At 49.0% G+C, this 19,868-nt stretch overlaps 1 protein-coding gene across 2 annotated transcripts in view; it reads right to left on the reverse strand.

Annotated features, from left to right (window-relative positions):
- DPYSL5 (dihydropyrimidinase like 5) overlaps positions 1-19,868 on the reverse strand; it is a 93,004-nt gene that overhangs the window by 10,456 nt on the left and 62,680 nt on the right. For both annotated transcript variants that reach the window (XM_032849558.1, XM_032849557.1), the window contains exons 3-10: positions 14,982-15,140; positions 12,728-12,907; positions 11,843-11,911; positions 10,330-10,374; positions 8,517-8,592; positions 7,411-7,567; positions 2,683-2,824; positions 935-1,077 (exon numbers count right to left, since the gene is read on the reverse strand). In XM_032849558.1, the coding sequence (XP_032705449.1) occupies positions 935-1,077; positions 2,683-2,824; positions 7,411-7,567; positions 8,517-8,592; positions 10,330-10,374; positions 11,843-11,911; positions 12,728-12,907; positions 14,982-15,140 (971 nt within the window). The remainder of the gene's footprint in view (positions 1-934; positions 1,078-2,682; positions 2,825-7,410; positions 7,568-8,516; positions 8,593-10,329; positions 10,375-11,842; positions 11,912-12,727; positions 12,908-14,981; positions 15,141-19,868) is intronic.

The following is a 19,868-nucleotide window of genomic DNA, read 5'->3' on the forward strand; positions in this document are numbered from 1 at the left end:
TCAATGTTTGCCTGTCTTGCTCACTTCTGGCTTGTGCCCTGGCAAAGTGCCTGGCAAAAAGGGGGACTTAAAAATCTGTTGAGTGATTGAATGAAATTTAATATGAAAAAATGGTTTCCATCTCCCCTGCCCGGATCTCTGAGTAAAAACCACGCTCTGTATCCTGCGGCACAGTGACTCCTGACACACTTCGTATAATCACTCGGCTCGTGGTCACTAATGTGTGGCTGTCGAGCACCGTGCTCTCTGGAGTACCCAACACCCTCACAGAGGGAAGCAGGGGGCGGGTGGGAGAGCCCAGAACATCAGGGTATCTGTCCCGTTCAGCTGCTTCTTAGCTCTGTGATGTGGGGAGCTCGCTACTCTCTGGTCTTAGTTTCATCAACAGGAAATGGAAATACATACTCCAGCACAAGTGTTTTTTGGGGATGGATATCAAATGAGCTCATCGACGTGAAGCCGCTTTGGAACGCCGTGAAGAGCTGGGCCCGTGGGGAGGCTCTGTAGCCAGTCTTAAGACTGTCTTGTTCGGGGTGCCTGGGGGGCTCAGTCAGTTAAGCATCTGACTCTTGATTTTGGCTCTGGTCAGGATCTCAGGGTCGTGAGATCTAGCCCTGCGTGGGGCTCTGCGCCGCTTGGTAAGTCTGCTTAAGATCTTCTCTCTCCTTCTCCCTCTGCCCCTCCCTGCTTACTCCCTCCCCCTCTCTCTTTCGGGGGGAAAAAAAAAAAAAAAAAAGATGGTCTTGTTCATTGCCACATTCCTAGTGCCCAGACCATGGCAGGTCTTTAAGTAGTTGTTGAATGGAGTCACACCTCAGGGGCGGACTTCTCTATGTTAGACACGGGCAAAGACGAGAAGCTTGCAGAGTTTGGGAACATAAGTTCCTTCAAACCCCATATCCCTCCAGGGCTGGAAGCTAGCAGGGGGTTTTACTTTGTGGCTTCGGGGTCCCACACCACCACGTCGGCGTCGGCTCCGGGGATGATGCGGCCTTTGCGGGGGTACAGGTTGAGAAGCTTTGCTGCATTGGAACTGGTAACGGCCACAAAACGGTTCTCGTCCATCTTTCCACCAACCTGAAACATTGCAGAAGTGCCAAGTCAACCCAACACTGCGTGTGCCTCAAACCCCTGGTCACCCTTGCCTCTGGCCGGTGGACTTTTAGTGAGTCAGAACCATGGAGCCAAGAAGGACAACGACGTGGGCACCATGGCAGATGAGCCAACCTAGTCGGCTCGGTTCCCTTGCTCACTCCTCACTCCTCCATCCAGCAACAACGGTGAGTGGGCCCTTTGCAAAAGGCTGTCTAACCCAGTGGAAACCGACCTCCTGTTATACAACCAGCTCTACTCATGGGCTCATGACAGAGGGGTCGGTAGCCTCCCTTCCCCCATGAAGGGACATATATTCTGTTCTCTCCAAAAACATCTTCCTGCCTCAGCCACCAGCGAGAGCACCATGGACTCCCTTCAAGGGGGATTCCTTGGCCACTCCTGCGTCCCCCTGTGCTGGTGGTCTCATCTTGAGAAGGTCAAATCTCCTTCGGCTCCTACTTTGCTGTAGCTACTCTGTGATAGGTCAAGACCAAAGATACTTATCCTTCATGGGGAGAACAGGTGGTATTTAAATGAAGTCCTAGTCCCTATCTTTTCTGAAACGTCATTAGGAAAAATACATGAAGAGCCTTAAAAATGTTCATATCCTTTGGGCCAGAAATCTGCTTCTAGGAACCTATCCTAAGGAAATAATTAGAAATGCTGACAATATATATACTTATGAACAAAGAAATTCTCTGCAGCATTCTTTGGGAGTGCAAAGATTTGAAACAGCTCAAAGTTCCAAACCTCAGAGAAGGTGGTATTTCCATTGGAGGAAATGTTATTTAGCTATTCAAAAAGATGTTTTATCATTTATTTATTTTTAAAGATTTTATTTTTTTATTTGACAGAGATCACAAGTAGGCAGAGAGGCAGGCAGGGAAAGAGAGAGAGGGAAACAGGCTCCCCGCTGAGCAGAGAGCCTAATGTGGGGCTCAATCCCAGGACCCTGCAATCATGACCTGAGCTGAAGGCAGAGGCTTAACCCACTGAGCCACCCAGGTGCCCCTCAAAAAGATGTTTTAAAAAGAATTTTTACCAATATAGGCAAACACTCTAGACTGTTACATAAAAAGAAAATGAACCCAGTTATTAAAATAATATGTAGCACACACATAGAACTGGGGAGAAATATATCAAAATATTAATCATTTAATTTCTCAGTATGGAATTATGGGGATTTCCCCCCCTAATACTTCTCTGTATTTTCCAAATTTCTAGAATAGGCTGTACTACCTTTCTATTTGGGGGAGTGGGTGGAGGGTGGGAATACCTTTTTGTTTTTGTTTTTGTTTTTTTAAAGATTTTATTTATTGATTTGACAGAGAGAGATCACAAGTAGGCAGAGAGTCAGGCAGAGAGAGAGAGGGAAGCAGGCTCCCTGCTGAGCAGAGAGCCCGATGCGGGACTCGATCCCAGGACCCTGAGATCATGACCTGAGCCGAAGGCAGCGGCTTAACCCACTGAGCCACCCAGGCGCCCCTTGGTTTTGTTTTTGAATGAAACAGGGAGCCATTAATGCAGCCCTCCATAGAGTGAAAACTCTTGCTAGGACTGGAGCGGAGACGGGTCCCCAGAACATACCACTCCTCTCTCCCAGATGACACTCAGGCGGTCTTGCACGCCACTCACTCCATGCGGGATTTTGGTGAAGTCCTCCTTGCCCATAGCTTTCTGTTTCGTAGTGAAAGGCCGGTGATCTGATGCCACAATATTCAGAGTATCACTGGAGAGAGAGAAAGATGTGACCGCTAAGGGAGGGAGGCGAGGGTCCCAGACGGTGGGGACAGATGCAGGGGAAAAGCTTTCCTTTGGGACCCAGGCCAAGCTGATCTCTGAAGTATGATCTCAAGCAAGTTACTTAATCTGTATGAACCTCAGTTGACTCATCTGCAGAATGGGAATATAGGTAGAGTGTGACACCGACTGTCAGAGTCACAGGAGACACGGAGGAGAGCTTTTGGGACATCATCTTTTAAGAGCGAAGAATGCAGGTGAATAAAGACTGAACTTAGCATTTTGCTCATGTGAGGCCCAGATGCCAGCTTCCTCTCATTGCCTTCCTCAACCCCTACCAGTCCCTGCTGGTGACAAACCTGTGCTGGGCAAAACATTTACAGGTTCAATGCTCAGCTTTGCTAAACAACTTGTAGCCGTTGCCTTTCTTGGATGTGGGGCTCTAATGGCACCGAAGGGGAAAGGAGGGACGAGACAGAAGAGAAGTCTGCCTTCATAAACCAGTCACAATGTACAAGTCAACCCGTTCATCAACCCTGCCCTCCATGAGCGTCAGAGGGTTACTGAGGCTGGCCTCCATGTGAGGCTGTGGGAGGCTACGGTGTGGTGGGGCTCTTCGGGGCTTCTGGGCTCTCTAGGAACTCAGGGCAGAGATTCAGGATGGTGACTCTGCCAAATAAGGGTGGTAGAGCTGGGCCACATTCTGAGATCTCTGCAGCCGAGGGCTCAGAGGTGGTGAGGGGCGGAGGGGGAAGGGTGCCACATTGCCCAGGCTGGGGTTAGCTTCAGGAAGAAACACTGTTGGAGGGCAGGCAGGGTCCGAGTTGGAGGATGAAAGTCGTGAGAGAGGGGGACAACCGCTGGGACCACACAGCAGGAGCCCTGAGAATCTAGTTTATTTGTAGGAGGTGATAAAGCCTTGGGAGTACCTGATGACTACCCGCATCAGAGGGGGACCTGGGAGCAGAAGGCATTCTCTGGCTTGGTGACCAGATCTGTAAGGCCCTCAGATGACTCGGGGTCAGGCAGCACATGGGGCACTGGGCTACACACTGAGCCCTGGCCGGGCTCATCAGTCACAGCTGTTCCCAAATAACTACTGTCCTTGGCCAGATCCCCAGTGAGATGACTTAGCTCTTCCTGAGTCAAAGCTCCTGCTCTGGGCCTCCTCAGAGCCTGCGGGAGGGACTCCCCACACAGTGGATGGTTTGTTCTAGGGCCCTGGGGTTGCCCACATTCCCTGGGCCTGCAGAACCCAACAGGGTTTCACCTTCTCCTCAGGGGCCTTCCAGACACCCAGGCAGGGATCGGATCAGAAGAGGGGACTGTTAGGGTCACCAACAGAGGGTTAGGGACCTCAACTCCCATTCTTTAACCAGGTCTTACTGAGTACCCACTTCAAAAAAAGACTCCTACACAAGTAGGTGCCCCTGGGGCAGGTGTGAATGAATGTGGTCACATTTCAGAAGGGCTTTTTTTTTTTTTTTTTTTAGATTTCTTCTGTATTTATTTGAGAGAGCAGGGGTTGGGGGAGAAGGGCCAGAAGGAGAGGGAGAAACAGGCTCCCCTCCGAGCAGGGAGCCTGAGGACACACGGCTCCATCCCAGGGCCCTGGGATCATGACCTGAGGTGAAGGCAGACTGAGCCACCCAGGCGCCCCCTCCAGAAAGGCTTTTGAGGTCCCCTAAGTGTCCAGGAGATATGACACACCCAACCATAAAGTTTAAAACATGACTGGCTTTGTGAAGTCCTTTAAAATTTCCATAGTCAAATGAAAAAAAAAAACAAAACAAAAACCTTCTGGTCCCTTTAAGAAATTAGATTTTGCACAGAGAACAAACTGGTGGTTTCCAGAAGGGAGGGGGGTGGCCAGAGGGGCACAATGGGTGAAGGGGAGGGGGCGGTACAGGCTTCCAGTTCTGGAATGAGTAAGTCACCGGGATGAAAGGCACAGCACAGGGGGTCTAGCCCATGGCACTGCAACAGTGTTGTAGGGTGACAGATCATAGCTACACCTGTGAGCCCAGCGTAACCCACAGAGCTGTCGACTCGCTGTGACACACCCGAACGTAATGTCACATCCTGTGTCAACTACACTTTAATAAAAAAAGAAAAGAGAAAAGAAATTAGATTTTAAATAAAGGATAAATCCTTCCACCCACAGATTGTGCCTTTTACCCTGACATGTAAGAAATCATATCCTAAAGCAGATTGTGAGGAAGCCACATGGATTCTCTTATAGGAATATGATAATTAGTGTCTACGTTTCCAATCAAGTATTCTGTGCAATGTCAGTTAGCACCAGCAATGCATTCTAAAGGCAAAAAAGTAACCATAAATTCCTGCAAATCACAGAGATGTTAAAACAATGCTCCAAATTCTATAAAATTGCACATTTTTACAATATGCACTGGTTTTAAAAAAGGACTCAAACTACTCTCATAATAGTTCACATGAAATTACAATTCGACTTGAGTGAATTTATTTACATAATTGAAATTAAAAATAGGCTAGACATAAAAACTTAAATTATTCAATTAATAATACTCTTTTACCCCCCAGCCTATTTGAATTTGGGTGCGTGGGGGCAATTACCACCTTTCTGTTCTTTCAGTAAATTGCCTGTGGCAAGCAGAGGTGTTTTGAAAGATTCTTTGACTTTGGAACTGAGCCCGAAGTATTACAGTGGGCCCTTGATACTTGTTTGTTTTTGTTGTGTTGATAATGATGAAAAGGAGGCTGGCTTTTCCCAATGAAAAACTTTTTTTTTTTTTTTTTTTAAACTAGGCTCTACGCCCAGTGTGGAGTCCAATGCGGGGCCTGAACTCATGACTCTGAGATCAAGAGTAGGATGCTTAACAGACAACCACCCAGGCACCCCTGAAAAGCATTTTTAGAAGTATGAGCTAATCTGGCATTTCTCCTCCCATGTGCTCCCTATTTTATCAGGGATGGAAAATAATCACTGTACAGTGCTGAGCATAGATTGCCCCTCCAGGGGCCTCCTTCCCCCTGAGACCTTATCGACTGTACCCCACCCACATCTTTAAGGTGTTATTAACACAGCAGGATGTTGAGTGGGAATTTTCCAATTGTTGGCAACCAGGATGGAAAAGTAAGGAGGTGGATAAAATAAGGGCCCCATTATCTAAAGACAGCCACCTTTAGTCGGGGCTGGCCATGTCCCTCAATCATCCCCACCATCACCCTAGAAGAGAAGAAGCTTATCAAGCCCCGCCCCCACCACCACCAGATGTATAAAACCGGAGGACAACAGGCAGGGAGACTGAGGTATTACAGAATGGAGAGTCTGTCATGTTTCCTCCCTCCTTCTTTTCATGGTTTGAGTGGGCTTTCCTACTCTCTCTCCTAGCAGTCAAAGAGGGCACATCTCAACAGGCTCACCCACGGAGAACAGAGGCGATCGCAGTGGGCCTTTGCCTGGGAGGTGGATTAGTGGACGTGCCTGAGTCTCTGGGTCAGGAAAGCCCATGCGGGGGGACAGCCTTCCCTCCCACCGTGGATAGTGGCAAAGCTGAGAGAGCTTTCGCTGGGCCCCAGACACTGTAAAAGGTGGCCAGGCTTGAGCGGACTTCCAGGGTCCCAGTCTGCAGAGATACCGCTAGCTCTGGAAGCTAGAAAGGTGCAGGAGGAAGAGGTCAGGCTGGACTCCATCTCCCGGAGCAGAGGATTGTTGGAGGGGGGCAGAAGAGAGCCCTCACTGGGCATATGCCCTGCCCAGGGAGGGCCCCAAAGGCCAGTCACTTTCTGCCTGAGAAGCAGGAGTACAGGCTGGTGCTTGGGAACGGAGACGAATTCCCAACCCGAACTGGGCATGCGGAAGGAAGGAGATGGACATTTAAATTAGACTGGATTTCGGTAACTAAAAGGGAGAGGAAGCAACAGACTCTACCCGAGATGTTTCTAAAGGAAAGAAAGAAGCTGCAAAAAGTTTGGGATGAAACAAAAGCTTTTCGTGTTTGTGTCCCTCTGAATTCGGCCTGCTGGTTGAACCTTTGCCTTTAGATTTGGATCACATGGGAAAAGGTGTTAGAAAAAGAGGAGCTGGAGGAAAGGGGATCTGGAAGGGTAGGATGAGGGGAATGAGGGGGAGAGGCCAGAAGGCAGAGGGAGAAGAGGAAAGAAAGAAGGGAGACACGTGGGGGAGAAGAACCACATGCAAAACAATGAGAGGAGGGAGAAGTGAAGAACAAAGAGACAGAAAGGCCCACGTATATTGTAGGTCCTGTCAGAGGACACATCCCACAGCCCTGCCGTGGTCTTCAGTGCAAAAAAGGAATGTCCCTTGAAATTCTGCATCAGCACTGTTCACACTTTTCCATATGCTCCTGCCTCTCACCCTTCAGAAACTCTCACTCCAAATCCAGTGGTCAGAGAAGCCCCAGGGGTTGCCAACTATCTGATGGGCTCCAGAGAAGGTCACCAAAGCCAAGTCATCCCACGGGCACAGTGAAATTAGGTCAGGTTCGGGGCCGCTAGGACATCACCATGAGGATGCCTATTACGAGTTAATGGTGCGCTCTGGGGCCATGAGGTTCTGCTGAAGCGCCTTACTTGGCCAGCAGGCTCATGAGGTAGGTTGAGGTGTTGGTGTCCAGTCTCAGTGGAGGCACCGTGACGTAGGCGGCCGCGTGGGACCAGTCCTGGTGATAGTAGTGTAAGCCGGTCAGCGTGGCGTGCGCCGTGGTGGTCTCGGCCAGCACAACCTTCCCTGCAAGCACAAAGGCCAGACCTTAAAGTAGGAAGCCACTGACCCGAGAGACCAATGGTCTGAATGGCCCTACGTGAAGGAGCTGAAGTCAGAGAGAGGAAGGGACTTGCCCTAGCTCACGAGCACGTTTGAGAGCACAGCTGGGTTTAAGGTCAGAGTGCTACCTCTCACCAGGCTGGCTCCAGGCAAGAAGAATGGAAGGGCGGGGGCCGAGGGGAGGGGGGCAGCAGTGTGCAGAGCTTGGGCTCGGTGCTTGGGCTCGGCTGGACCACAGGTGCTGTGCTGTGGGGCACTGGTGGCAGGACAGAGGGGCAGCCGTGCAGGTGAGACATGCCGGGGCTCCCGCGAGAGCAGAGGCGGGATCCCGGAAGCCTGGTGGCCCTTGTTCTGATTTATATTCTCAGGTCGGTGACCATGCCTTTGTTTCTCCTGTCAGCAGGACCTCACTGGCCCCCTGAGCCTGCCGAGACCACAAGCACATATAGAATCCTCCAGATGCTGCCTGGTGCTCAGCCACAGCAGACACACAGGTGCCCCAGGGCTCGTACACCGGGGCGCCGGGAGGGAAGATGGGCTCAGATGCTGTTATCCCTCCAGGGACTTCCCAAGCATCCCCTGAAAGGTCCATTGGAACTGGTCCAGGATTTTATGTTGGTTACCCAGGCAACTGCTAGTAAAACCCAAGAGGCCAAAAAAGACAGCAATTAATGAGTTGCCTGAAAACTTGGAAAATTTGACCAGACCCAGGGGAGGTGACAGACACTTCTGTAAAGCTGTTACACAGACAAAGGTGCAGAGGAAAACACTGGTTCTAAGGCACTGAACCGACGCCAGAGCGGAGTGCTTCCAAGGGTGCCAGGAGAGAACAGCGCATACACTGGGCTGGCGGCCCTGTAGGGCGGCAATCCCACCACACATGCGCACTGTCCATTCCGGCCCCAGGACTCACCTTGCATCTTAGCAGCTGCGATAACATCACCAGCCGAGATGCTGGACACGTTGACCAGGTAGATCGGGCAGTGAGTCTAGATAAGGAAACCCAGTGGGAAGGAGAGAGCATCAATCCCGTCAACCAGCCAAGCACGAGCACGATCCCCGCCACACGAGCGCTGGCCCCAGAACCTCCCCCTGCACCTCTCAGCCCCACTCTCAGGGTGAGGGTCTTCCACTGGGAACACGGGGCTGGCGGCCAGAGCAGGAGTGTGTGAAGCTGGGAGGAGGCAAGGAGCACCCAGCCCCAGAGCCAGTGGGAATATCGGGGTAAGATGTCAGCTGACAACAAGAGATTTATAACCTAAAACGGATTGTTTTCTATTCGCGAGTGTGATGACCTAAAACAGTCGTGGATTATACTCTGTATCGAAAATGACAAAGCCTGGGTGAGGGCTGCTTTATCAGTAGATGGAAGGCTTTCGGGACAAGAAACAGAATACAGGAGGTTGAGGGCTCAGAGTCTATGTCAGACAGGACTGGCCTTGCAAACAGACACCTGGACTGTAGTCGATGAGCTTCTCCTCCACGGAGCTGGACTACAAAGGTTCACGGCTTTGCTTCTCTGGGCATATGTTTGAGCTAAAAAATAGGAACCCAGCCTTGTGTTGTTCAGATCTCTCCTCACTATGGAGTAAGTTTCCATCAGGAAGTAATTAATATCCTAAGTATCATTATATCAGTAAAACAATGTCCCAGACTTGTAAACTGCTAATGGGAGGCCTTTCCCAAATGTTTTTCTGATTCTCTGAGAGGACAGAGAGCTTAGGAACGGGACTGATTTGTCATGTGCCTGGCACAACTTTACTGTTTAATTCTGAGATCCGCTGGACCTCCAACCTGTGTGTTTTCCCTGGTGTTCCTAAAACCACCCCTCAGGTTTACACCCTTAGAGGCAGTCCACGTCTTTCCAGAGGAGAGGTTCTGGGGCACGAGTGCCCTCTGGAATCAGCGGTGGGCTTTTTAAAACAGATGGCTGGGTATCACCCGCCATTTCTGATTCCATAGTTCTGCATGGGCCCGAGAATCTGCATTTCTAAACTTCTAACACATGCTCGTGCTGCTGGTCCAGGCGTCGCACTTAGAAAATGGCTGCGCTAGAGGTGACGGTTCAGATTTGCTGAGCAGATCGAACTCTTTACTGATCGTGTAGAAGGAGTAAGAACCTTGGTCTAGTGCTCTGCGGTTCACAAAGTGCCTTTCCTTCTCTGCCTCCTTTCAGCCTCACAACCACGCCGTGAGGAGTGCTATTACCACTCCAATTCTAGGTAACAGAAGAGTGGATCAGAGCGGTTGAGTGACTTGCCTATGCTGAGCTTGTATTTGGTCAAGGCCTCACATCCCTTGCTCGGTTCCCATCAGCACACTGCACCTGCACCCCCAGACCCTGAGCAATACCAAGGAAAACTTCTAAGGGGTCCAGAGGCGGAGGTTTAAGCAAACATCTACCGAGTTCCTCTACAGGAAACAGAGTTCAATTGCAGGGAGGCTCTGTGGCCCCTGGACCCACCTGACTCCCGTGGGAGCCATTTCTACTCGAGCAGTGAAGGCAGGCTCAGCAAGCTCGGGGTGGGGACAGAGAGCTGGCAGCAAGGATTCAGCCAGGTCTGTGGGAATACCAACGTTCACCCAGCAGAAGGATCTGGGGTCCTGCGAAGTCAGGCATGAGGTTGGCAGCCAGGGCAGAATGGGACCCTGCCGTGTAGATGGAAGAGTCTGGCTTCTGATCCCGGAGTCAAGAATAGGTTGAGGGGAAGCCGGGGTCTACTTACTCTGTTTGCAATGGTGATGACTCGGTGAGTGGCTTCAGCTTCCAGCTGTTGGAAACCAAGGACAGAAAGAAAACAAGCTTCACCCTCTTTCCCAAGCATGCCCACATATGCTCAACAGCCCACTCTGTAGAGAATGCTGGAATATCCAACACAGAGCTGGAAGGGTCCACTGTAACCCCTAGGGGCTGCCTTCCAGGAACACTAAGCTCCAACCACTCTGCTCCTCAAGAGAATCCGAGCACTTAGGACGCCAGGCATAGCCTCGCTGGATGCTCCTCAGGCCTTAAAGAAAAGGCAACAAAACAAAAGCTAATGGAAACCTGGAGTCCCATCTCTCTGTGTTTTCTGGTGTGGTCTCTCCACAGCCACCTCAGCAGGATTTCTGAACCTCGGCACTGTGGGCATTCTGAGGTAATTCTTTGCAGTGGGGGCTGCTGGGCACCATAGGGTCCTGAAGCAGCCTCTGTCACCTCTACCCATGAGATGACAGCAGCACCACCCCGATGTGGGACAACCAAAAACATCGCTAGACATTGCTGAAGTTCGTCCAGAGAGCAAAATCTCCCTGATGTGGAGCCTTTCACTGCTAGACGACGACGGTGACGACTCATGCTATTAATATCGTCCAGTCAAAGCCTTGCTCTTGCCCTCCTATAACTGGACAAAGCCCAGTCCTGTGCCCACCCGCCTACTCTTGTTCTCACAGGCACGCTCAGGGCCTTGTCTATCTGATGGCAGGGCCCTCGCATCCTGTCTCCGGCTCCTCGTCTCTCATGGACATGCAGCCATCACTCTGCACTGACGGCTTTGAAGAAACGGAAATAGCTTTCTCCTCACAAATGGCGGAGGATGTCTGAATAGGGTCACAGGACAAGAAGGCGTTATTTGTCCAATGTGGTCTCTCCAGAGCAGAATTCTCTAGCAGGGAGGGGGACTACCGGGAGTGTGTGTGGACGCCATGCAACGCTGAGCAAGGATAGAACCACAGGGCAAGGATGGCATGGCCTTTCATCACTGTCACCAGGGGTCACAGGGTAGTAAAGGGCAGAGAGCGGAGACATGGGTGTGCCCCCGGTTTCTGGTGGGAAGGGTCCAAAGGTTTCCTCAGATGCTGAAAGGGGACCTGTTCCGAAAATGCTTACTCACTGACTTACAGTCTGGAATTTCTTCTAACACCTGAAGGCCATTTCACTCTGCCTCCCAGTCCCCCAGACCCCCGTTCAATTCTGGGGAAAGCATTTCCCACTATTCTCACATTGTCTCCCTCGGATCCCTGAAACCAGAATCAAATCATGGGTCTGGTTCCCCCGCAAATTGTCTTTCCCAAGGAGGCTCAAGGCCATGTTAGCTTCAGCAGTGAGGAGGCCGTTCCCTGAAAAGCTTCCAGATGAGAATTTCACCCATGGAGAAAGCGATAATATACAATTTCGATTTACTGATGTCTCTTCTATCCTAAAGATCCTGTGAATCCATAGGAAAGAAGAGAACAAGAGGCAGGGAAAGTTTTCCTCACCTCCTCTGGGCGGCTGATCTCGATTCCTTCTGGGCCAGTGATACCCAAATCTAGCGCTTCCTTGGCACCCTGAATAAAAGACAGAAATTTGAGAGAACCATGCAGATACAAGCAAATCACAAACCCCAGGGACACTAAAATATGCTGGACACAGCCCATCCCCGTAGGCTTGCTACTTTTTTCACTTCTGCAGTATTCTCCCCAAAGAAGGCAAAATCAGCACAGGGCTCCCTTGCAATAGGGCTCTCTTGAGCCTCACTTCATGAGGACTGGACATATTTTTCCCTCTTAAAATTATAGTTCTGTAACTAGCCCAGAGGTTTGGGACATCCAAGACAATTGGTCTGAAAGTCAGAATTGCCCCCACTCAAAGTCTAGTCCAATCTCTAGCTTCCAGAAACACCTAGATGAAGCCTTCCCAGATATCCTATTTAATTTCCAGGAGTGCAAAGGGGCTCATCTGTCAGTGAGGAAATCGCTAATAATATCTCGGCTCCTCTGGCAGGGTTTGGGGGGGTAACAGGAAAGCAGAGCTGACTCTCATTTATTCTGATGTCAAATCTCATTAAAAATATTTCTTAGAGGTGCTCCAAATTCTTTCGCTGTAATGGAATTTAAATATCCTATCATTAGGACTAAGACATCATTATCTAAGACTCAGAAACCATTTTGGACTGTAAAGAGATTTTTGTTTCACAGACAGTAGACAAGTTTGGATTTTCTGGATTTTCATCTGGGGTGTCAACATATCACACTTTCTTTTATAACTTATTTTATCTGAACAAAATCATGGGATGGGTGATGGGGGTGGGTCGGGGATCCCCCTGAGAACTACCTGTACGGGTGCCCCAGCCTCCCCCCCCCCAATATTCTCTATCGCCTTGCCTCGGCCACAAGCTCCCCATTCTCAGCATGGACTCGGGGGATTGCTCCAATGTCCTTGCAAGCGTGCAACACCTGGTACAGCTCACTGTCCCGAAGCATATACAAGTCTTTGTAGGTCATGAACATCTGGAATGAGTTGACACCCTTCTCCCTTACGAGTGTCTCCATTTCTGCTTTCACCTGGAGGACAAAATGCAAAGGCAATGCCATGTGAGTACAGATGTTCGAGAGGCTTGCTGGCGGGTGCCGGCCGAGGATGGAGGGGACGTGAGCCGGTCGGCAGAGTGACCATATGACCACCTGCCATCTTCCAGAATCTCACTTGGAAAACTGTCAAGCGTGACATAAATATAGGCTATATTGTTACCGTCCAGGTGTGTTTCTGCTACCCCAGAGGCTTGTCCTGTGTTTCTGATTCCGAGTCAGCCTTCTCGGTAAAAGCATTAACAGCTTTTACTCCCACGGCTTGTGCCCCCTGCTTCCCTAATGAAAGTGGCATTACAAAGAAGGCACAATAATGCAAAAAATCCTGAGCGCCGGGGCGCCTGGCTGGCTCAGTCAGTGGAGCACGTGACACTTGTTGTTGGGGTTGTGGGTTTGAGCCCCAGGTTGGGCATGGAGATTACCTAAAAATAAAATATAAAATAAAATAAAATAAAATAAAAAATCCTGAGGCCCTGGGGAAAATCCAATTTAGGAATATGAGCAAAGCTATGTGAATAAGGAATTTCATCCCAACATTATTTATATCAGGAGAAAATGGAAGCAACATTGGTCTGACAATAGGAAAATAAATTGAAGTTTATCTCCATGAAGACCATGTAGGCAAATAAAAAATTTTCTCACTTAAATGAAAGAGTTACTATGTCAAAAGCACTTATGAAAAAAAAAGACTGGAAGGAAATAAGCTAAAACAACAGTGGCTGTGTTTGGGGCAGAGCGGGGGTGGGGGGGGCATGACCAGATAATGGACTTCTTTCCTACTTTTAAAATCCACAGTGAGAAAGAAATGATTTGATACTAACAAAAAAGAATTTGAGAAGTGTAGAGGTCCCCACAACCTTCAGGGACCTAGAGATGGCTGGCCTGGCCTCAGTGTGGCTGAGAATTGGAATGGACGCTCTATTCCAGGCCAACTCCCATGGGAGGAGATAGAGAGGCTCAGGGTAGGGTTGTCCATCCAGAAGGCTGTCCAACACAAAACCCCCACTTGCGGTAATGGCTGGCTGACCTTCAGGGTGGCCTGCACGTTTGCCCAAGAGCAGCAGGGAGGGTTCCATGGTGTGAGGCCTGGGGGGCTCCGAGGCCTTTCCTGAGGGCCAGGTTGGAAATAACGGAGGAGACTGGGTGACTCCCATGCTCCCAGCTAATAAAACCCAAGGGCAGAAGTGCAGGAGGCTTTTAATTCCATCTGAGAAGGGAGTCAGGCCCTTTAGGCCAGGCTCCACAGCTGAAGAACTTTGTAAAATGTCTTAATGCTTGTTGTTTTGTTTTGTTTTGCTTTAGAGTAGACTCCACGCCCAATGCTGAGTCTGATCTCACGGCCTTGAGATCAAGAGCTGTGTGCTCCTCCGACGGGGCCAGCCCGGCGCCCCAATGCTTGTTCATTTTCATGACTCCAGGGCACCCACGCGAGTGCTGGCACATGGTGGTTAATACAGAATTGATGAAAGAACCCAGCCTGCTTCCCTCGGGTAATAAGCACAAAAACTCTAGAAACAAGCAAAATCTGAAGGCTTATCTATCTGTTTTTAGGAAAAGCCAGGAGGTGGGAATCCGGGACCTGGGGCAGGGGGAGGATGGGAAAGCCATGAGTGAGGGCCAGCCTCTGAGCTCTCAGAATGGGGGCTGGGCCCCCAGAGGGAAGAAGGGACCCTGTCCATTTGTTCCAGGCAGCACCGAGTCAAGATAGCAACCTCTGTTCTGAGCCCGCAGGGCCCTATTGTCCCTTCCACTGTGAAAACGACACGACCCTTGGAGCCTGACTCTTGCCAGCTCCACTACTCAGGGCTCCCCATACCTCTGCCTTAGGCCCTCTCTGTCTGCTGGAAAACTGGCCCTTTAAATTATGCAGAACAAGCCTTCTCATCCCCTTGTGGAATCATGTGGTTTTTTTCTTTTAGCATTTTGGGGGGCGGGCTAGGATGGCATGGGATGCGGGGGTATCCTTAACCCTAGCCGACTCCAACCAAATGGCCCCTCTGCCTCAAAGAGCATTCATTCCTTTTTGGGGGACTCCAGCCAGCCCCGTTACCTTGGGTGCCCACCAGGTGATCCCCACGTGCAGGGCGTAGTCACAGCAGACCTTGGGGTCGGCCAGACTCCGGCACTTCTCGTATGCCTCCACGAGGGAGGTCTCCTTATCGGGCAGGACGTGGCCAATGACCATGGTGGTGCCTCCAACGAGGGCCGCCTGTGGGGGACAGGAAGAGCAGTCTTGTCACATCCCTTCCCATAGCCGAGTCCCCGATGCAGGCAGACATTGGTAGACATTCGGGCCAACCACAGACCCTATCAAGCCACAGGCTGTGAATCCTCAGTGCAGCAACACACGGGAAGCTGGAAGGAGCTGGGCACGCAGGGGCCAGTGGGTAACTCATCACCACTGCGGATCTAGCGCACGAACCTGCTTCTTCCTCGTCTGGGGTTGTGGCTCGTCGCTTTGGAAAAACCACCTGGTGTTCCCTGAGCCCGAGGCTAACCTCTCCTTTCCAAAGAGCAGAGTCCCTCCACCCCCAGCGATTCTGGCCAACCTGAATCTATAGATGACACAACCAAATGTTTCATGTCATACGTCTATTTATAAGATTTATTTAGTCACCAGACGTATTTAAATCCTACTGAAGGAAAGCTTAATTTGGATATATCATTTTGTTTTATTCTCTCATATTTCACAAAACAATTTTATTTATTTATTTAAAATATTTTTTATTTGATAGAGAGAGTAAGCAGCAGGGAGGGGCAGAGGGAGAAACATACTCCCCCACTAAACAGGAAGCCCCATGTGGGGCTCAATTCCAGGACCCTGGGATCATGACCTGAGCTAAAGGCCAACGCTTAACCGACTGAGCCACCCAGGTGCCCCTTCATAAAACAATTTTATTCAAAGTTTTCATATGCACCTTTCACATGGGGTTTTGTCTTCAGTTTTTCCAAGCACACTGAGTTCATTTCCATTTCTCTTGTTTGAGATAAGGTAGTTTCTAGGTCCCTGTATGATTTATCGATGAAAAATTACTCTATTCACAACCTCCACAAGGTACCACTTAAAGAGAAATCTTCAAAAAGCCTCACTTGTAATAACAATAATAATAATTTTAAAAAGCATACCTCCAGAAATAATTACTAAATCTCTATTAAAGATCCACCTTCACCACATATGCTTTTTTTAAAAACCAGTTTGGTCGGGTGTCCTGCACAAGCTTCCAGAACTAGCACTGACCAAAGGCTGTTCCAGGCTAATGTGTTGTTCCCAAACAGAACTTCATCAAAATAGAATAATTAAGAGAGGGCTCCACCACTCTGTAAGTGCTCTGATAGAAGATGACCCTCTCTTTCCAATGAGTAAAAGTTTGGACAAAACCCATCCTTCTATTTGGGCCCAAATTTGAGGCCCCACTCTCCACCTCCCGGCTGGATAACCTCAGTCACATTACTTAACCTCCCTGAGGTGCTTTACCTATAATAGCTACTATAATAGCTACTTAACCTCTCTGAGCTTTACCTAAACTGGCTTCCTTGACGGGTAGTTGGGAAAGTCAAGGGAAACATCTCGAATAAAATGGACGGAGTGACGTCTGTCCTAATGTGTGCTTAATATCCAGACTTTGACTGTCTATCTCCATTTTCTGTAGGGGAGAAAAACAGGACAATGAAATGGTCTTAATGATTTCATGCTTCTCTAGTCAGTCAAATCCTTGATCACAAATCAGAAACATTGCTGGGGGATGGGGAACTGAAAAAGATAATTAGTTCAGTGGCCAAACAACAATTAAAATGAAAACTCTTGCAACACAGATTTCCCACGCTGACCCTGGCTGGGGCAGGGAGACAATACATGTTTTGAAAAGTCAGGGGTCCCACTTTTTGCACAGCTTAAAGCAACCAATAGAGGGCGGTAGTTTTGCGGTACACAAAGGGGTAAAAGGGATTGGTGAGGGCAGGAAAATGAGAGAAGGGGAAGAGCAGCAGATTGTAGCTTTACTAGCTGGCTTCTATTCGTGATCCGGCTGGGTCTGCCAGGCTGATTCACCCTTACGGCAGCTGGCTGTACTCTCTTCTGCCCTGAAATGCATTTCTTGCCTTTACACGTGGACATGCGGTGTGTCGAATATTGGGATTTCATATACTAAATTATTTTATTTTATACACTTAATTATCTTATTGGTTCTTGGTTCCTTTCCTTTGCACTTCCCCCAGTATGTCTGTGGCCTTGAATAGAAAAAGGGGGACCTGGAAACAGCACAGTCCGATAAGAAAGCCAAGACTCTTCCTAAGATCTGTGGGTCCCACACCAAGAGTAGAAAAGGAGGTTCATGTGCTGAACCTCTAAACAGTCAAAAGTTACAGATCAAGCTGTTACGCGGAATACATTCTATCCTCCTACTACTCTGACAAATATACAGCCAAGAAGGCCAGGTCTGAATTTAGAGCTCTTGGGAGTCCTTGCAACTCTGAGCTACACTGTAGGGGATGCTGGCCTTCAGCCTTTGCACCTGCCTGCAGCTCACACCCGTGACCTTGGGTTCATCCTGCAGCCTGTGGGTCGAAGGTCTGCTCACTCCCTGCAAAATGCTGCCCTTGGACCAGGCGCGCACACACTGGTAGTCTGGCCCCCAGGAGGACAGAGTCAAGCTTGGTCCTGGAAGTGCTCAGAACCATTCGTTAGGGAATCCCAGGGACCCTGAGTCTAGAAGAGGCCAGTGGGCTCTGGGCAGACACGGTCCCTCTTGCCTGAGTCTAAGGACAGTAACTGAAGGGTTCTGGTAGGTGTCTCTGGACGGTGGTGCTGACTTTCCCACTTACTGGCTGGAATCCCGGGCCAGCTGTGTGCCCGTGCTGCACCTCACCTCGTGGGGGCCCAGAGACAATCTGGGGGCAGTGGTGTGAGAGCATCTGCAAACTGGGAAGGGGCACATAAATATCTGGACTAATTATTTCTGCTAAAACCTCCGGTCTAAAAACACGAGTTTAACAGGATCAGCAAATACTCCCCCAGCTGCAGGCTCAGGAGTCCGGCCCAGATGCTGGATGTACCAGGACATACAAGCACTTGTTTCCTCCCAGGCAAGACAGACACAGAGCTGGCTTTGAAAATATGTACAGTTCCAACCCACGGGATGAACGCCCACAAGCTCCGATTCCTGGGAGTGTGGTGTCACAGATGTGACAGACCTTTTTACTGTCATCCCACACAAAACAGCCTTGTAGAAATCAACAGAGAGCACGACTCACTCCCGAGCCTTTCAAAGGGATTATGTTTATGAATATGGGGCTGTGTGACTGCTGAACATTCCTGGTTTGAGGCAAAAAATGGTGTTGGTTAAGCAAGCTGTGGATAATGCTTAATGGAAGTCAACAGAAATGACGTTCATGGAGTCTAAGTCATAACATGGAAAAAGGGTGATACTATAATGAGCGAAAAAGGCAGAATTCAATATGTGTACCCAAGATGCTGAGAAGTATGTTTAAACACACAGGCACCCACACAAGGAAAAACATGGGAGGAAATAGACCAAAACATTAACAAGGACTGTTTTTGAGTGATGAGAGTCTGAGTTACTTATTTTTTCTAGTTTTCTAAAATCTACTTAATAGGTTATATTACGTTAGTTATAATATCTTTTTTTAAACATAAATTTGGGGGAAGCTAAAAATTATTTAAAATTTAGTTAACCATGTGGGGCGCCTGGGTGGTTCACTCGTTTAGGTGTCCGACTCTCGGTTTCAGCTCAGGTCATGATCTGGGGGGCCAGGAATCAAGCCCCATGGGGCTCCCTGCTCAGTGGAGAGTCTGCTTGAGATTCTCTTTCTTCCTCTCCCTCTGCCCTCTCCCAACTCCCCTCCAAGTTCTCTCCCTCTCAAATAAATAAATCCTTAAAAAAATTTAGTTAACTATGCTTCTGTGTTCAAAATACTTTCTTCTAAAATTACAAAACATTTCAAATGTACAGTAAAAGTATAGAAAAATAATACAACACACAGGCATGAGCCTGCTAGTCAAACATAACAGATTTAACACTTTTTGCTGTTTAAAAAAAAAACAAAAAAACATTTAACAAATGGACTATCAGCAATCCAACCAAAGCCCTCCATCCCTCTCTTCTGAGGTTGATATAAATTGCTCCCATCTATGTTTTTATGCTTTAGACTATGTTTGTTTTGTGAATTTAAAAAATTTACACCAATGGCATTGGACTGTCCACACCTTTTTGCAATTTGCTTTTTAAAAACTCAACATCTTTAAGATCTATTTCATTCCCTTCAATGAATGGTATGAATACTCCTCCAGGGCGGTATTCAATTCCGAGTTCACGGACATTTACAACGCTTGAGTATTTCCGCTCACGCGAGAACAGTCCCCACGGTCGCGGCGGACGTTACCCGGAAGTGGCGATGTAGCTTCGCGGCGCACGAGCACCTCCAATTCTATTGGCCTGGTCCAGAGACCAGCCCTCTCACCGCGGTGTCCTGGGGCCTCGTGGCTGACCACAACTGCACATTTACCTACACCAGTCCTTGAGTTTTTACCTAAACTGCTCTCCAGCCAAGCAGCTCTACCGAGTCTGTGACAAATGTTTTTATTGTGAATGTGGGACTTCACATCTCTCACTGTTAAGTTAATATGGATACTGGGACCATTTGTTTAACCGACAGACAGAGCATCATGATACACTTTTGGCAGGAGAGGAAAGATAACTTGAGTACTTCACAGGGTTACCGTGATTTTATTTTTAATTTTTAAAAAATGTTTTAATGATTTTTATTTATTTACTTGAGAGCGAGCGAGCATGAGCACGGGGGAAGGGCAGGGACAGAGGGAGCTGCAGACTCCCCGCTGAGCAAGGAGCCCCACATGGGGCTTGATCCCAGGACCCCGAAATCACGACCTGAGCTCAAGGCAGCCACTTAACCAAGTGAG

Source organism: Lontra canadensis, unplaced genomic scaffold (genome assembly GCF_010015895.1).
Source record: "Lontra canadensis isolate GAN:19392208 unplaced genomic scaffold, GSC_riverotter_1.0 scaffold232, whole genome shotgun sequence".
In the NCBI taxonomy this organism is placed as follows: domain Eukaryota; kingdom Metazoa; phylum Chordata; class Mammalia; order Carnivora; family Mustelidae; genus Lontra; species Lontra canadensis.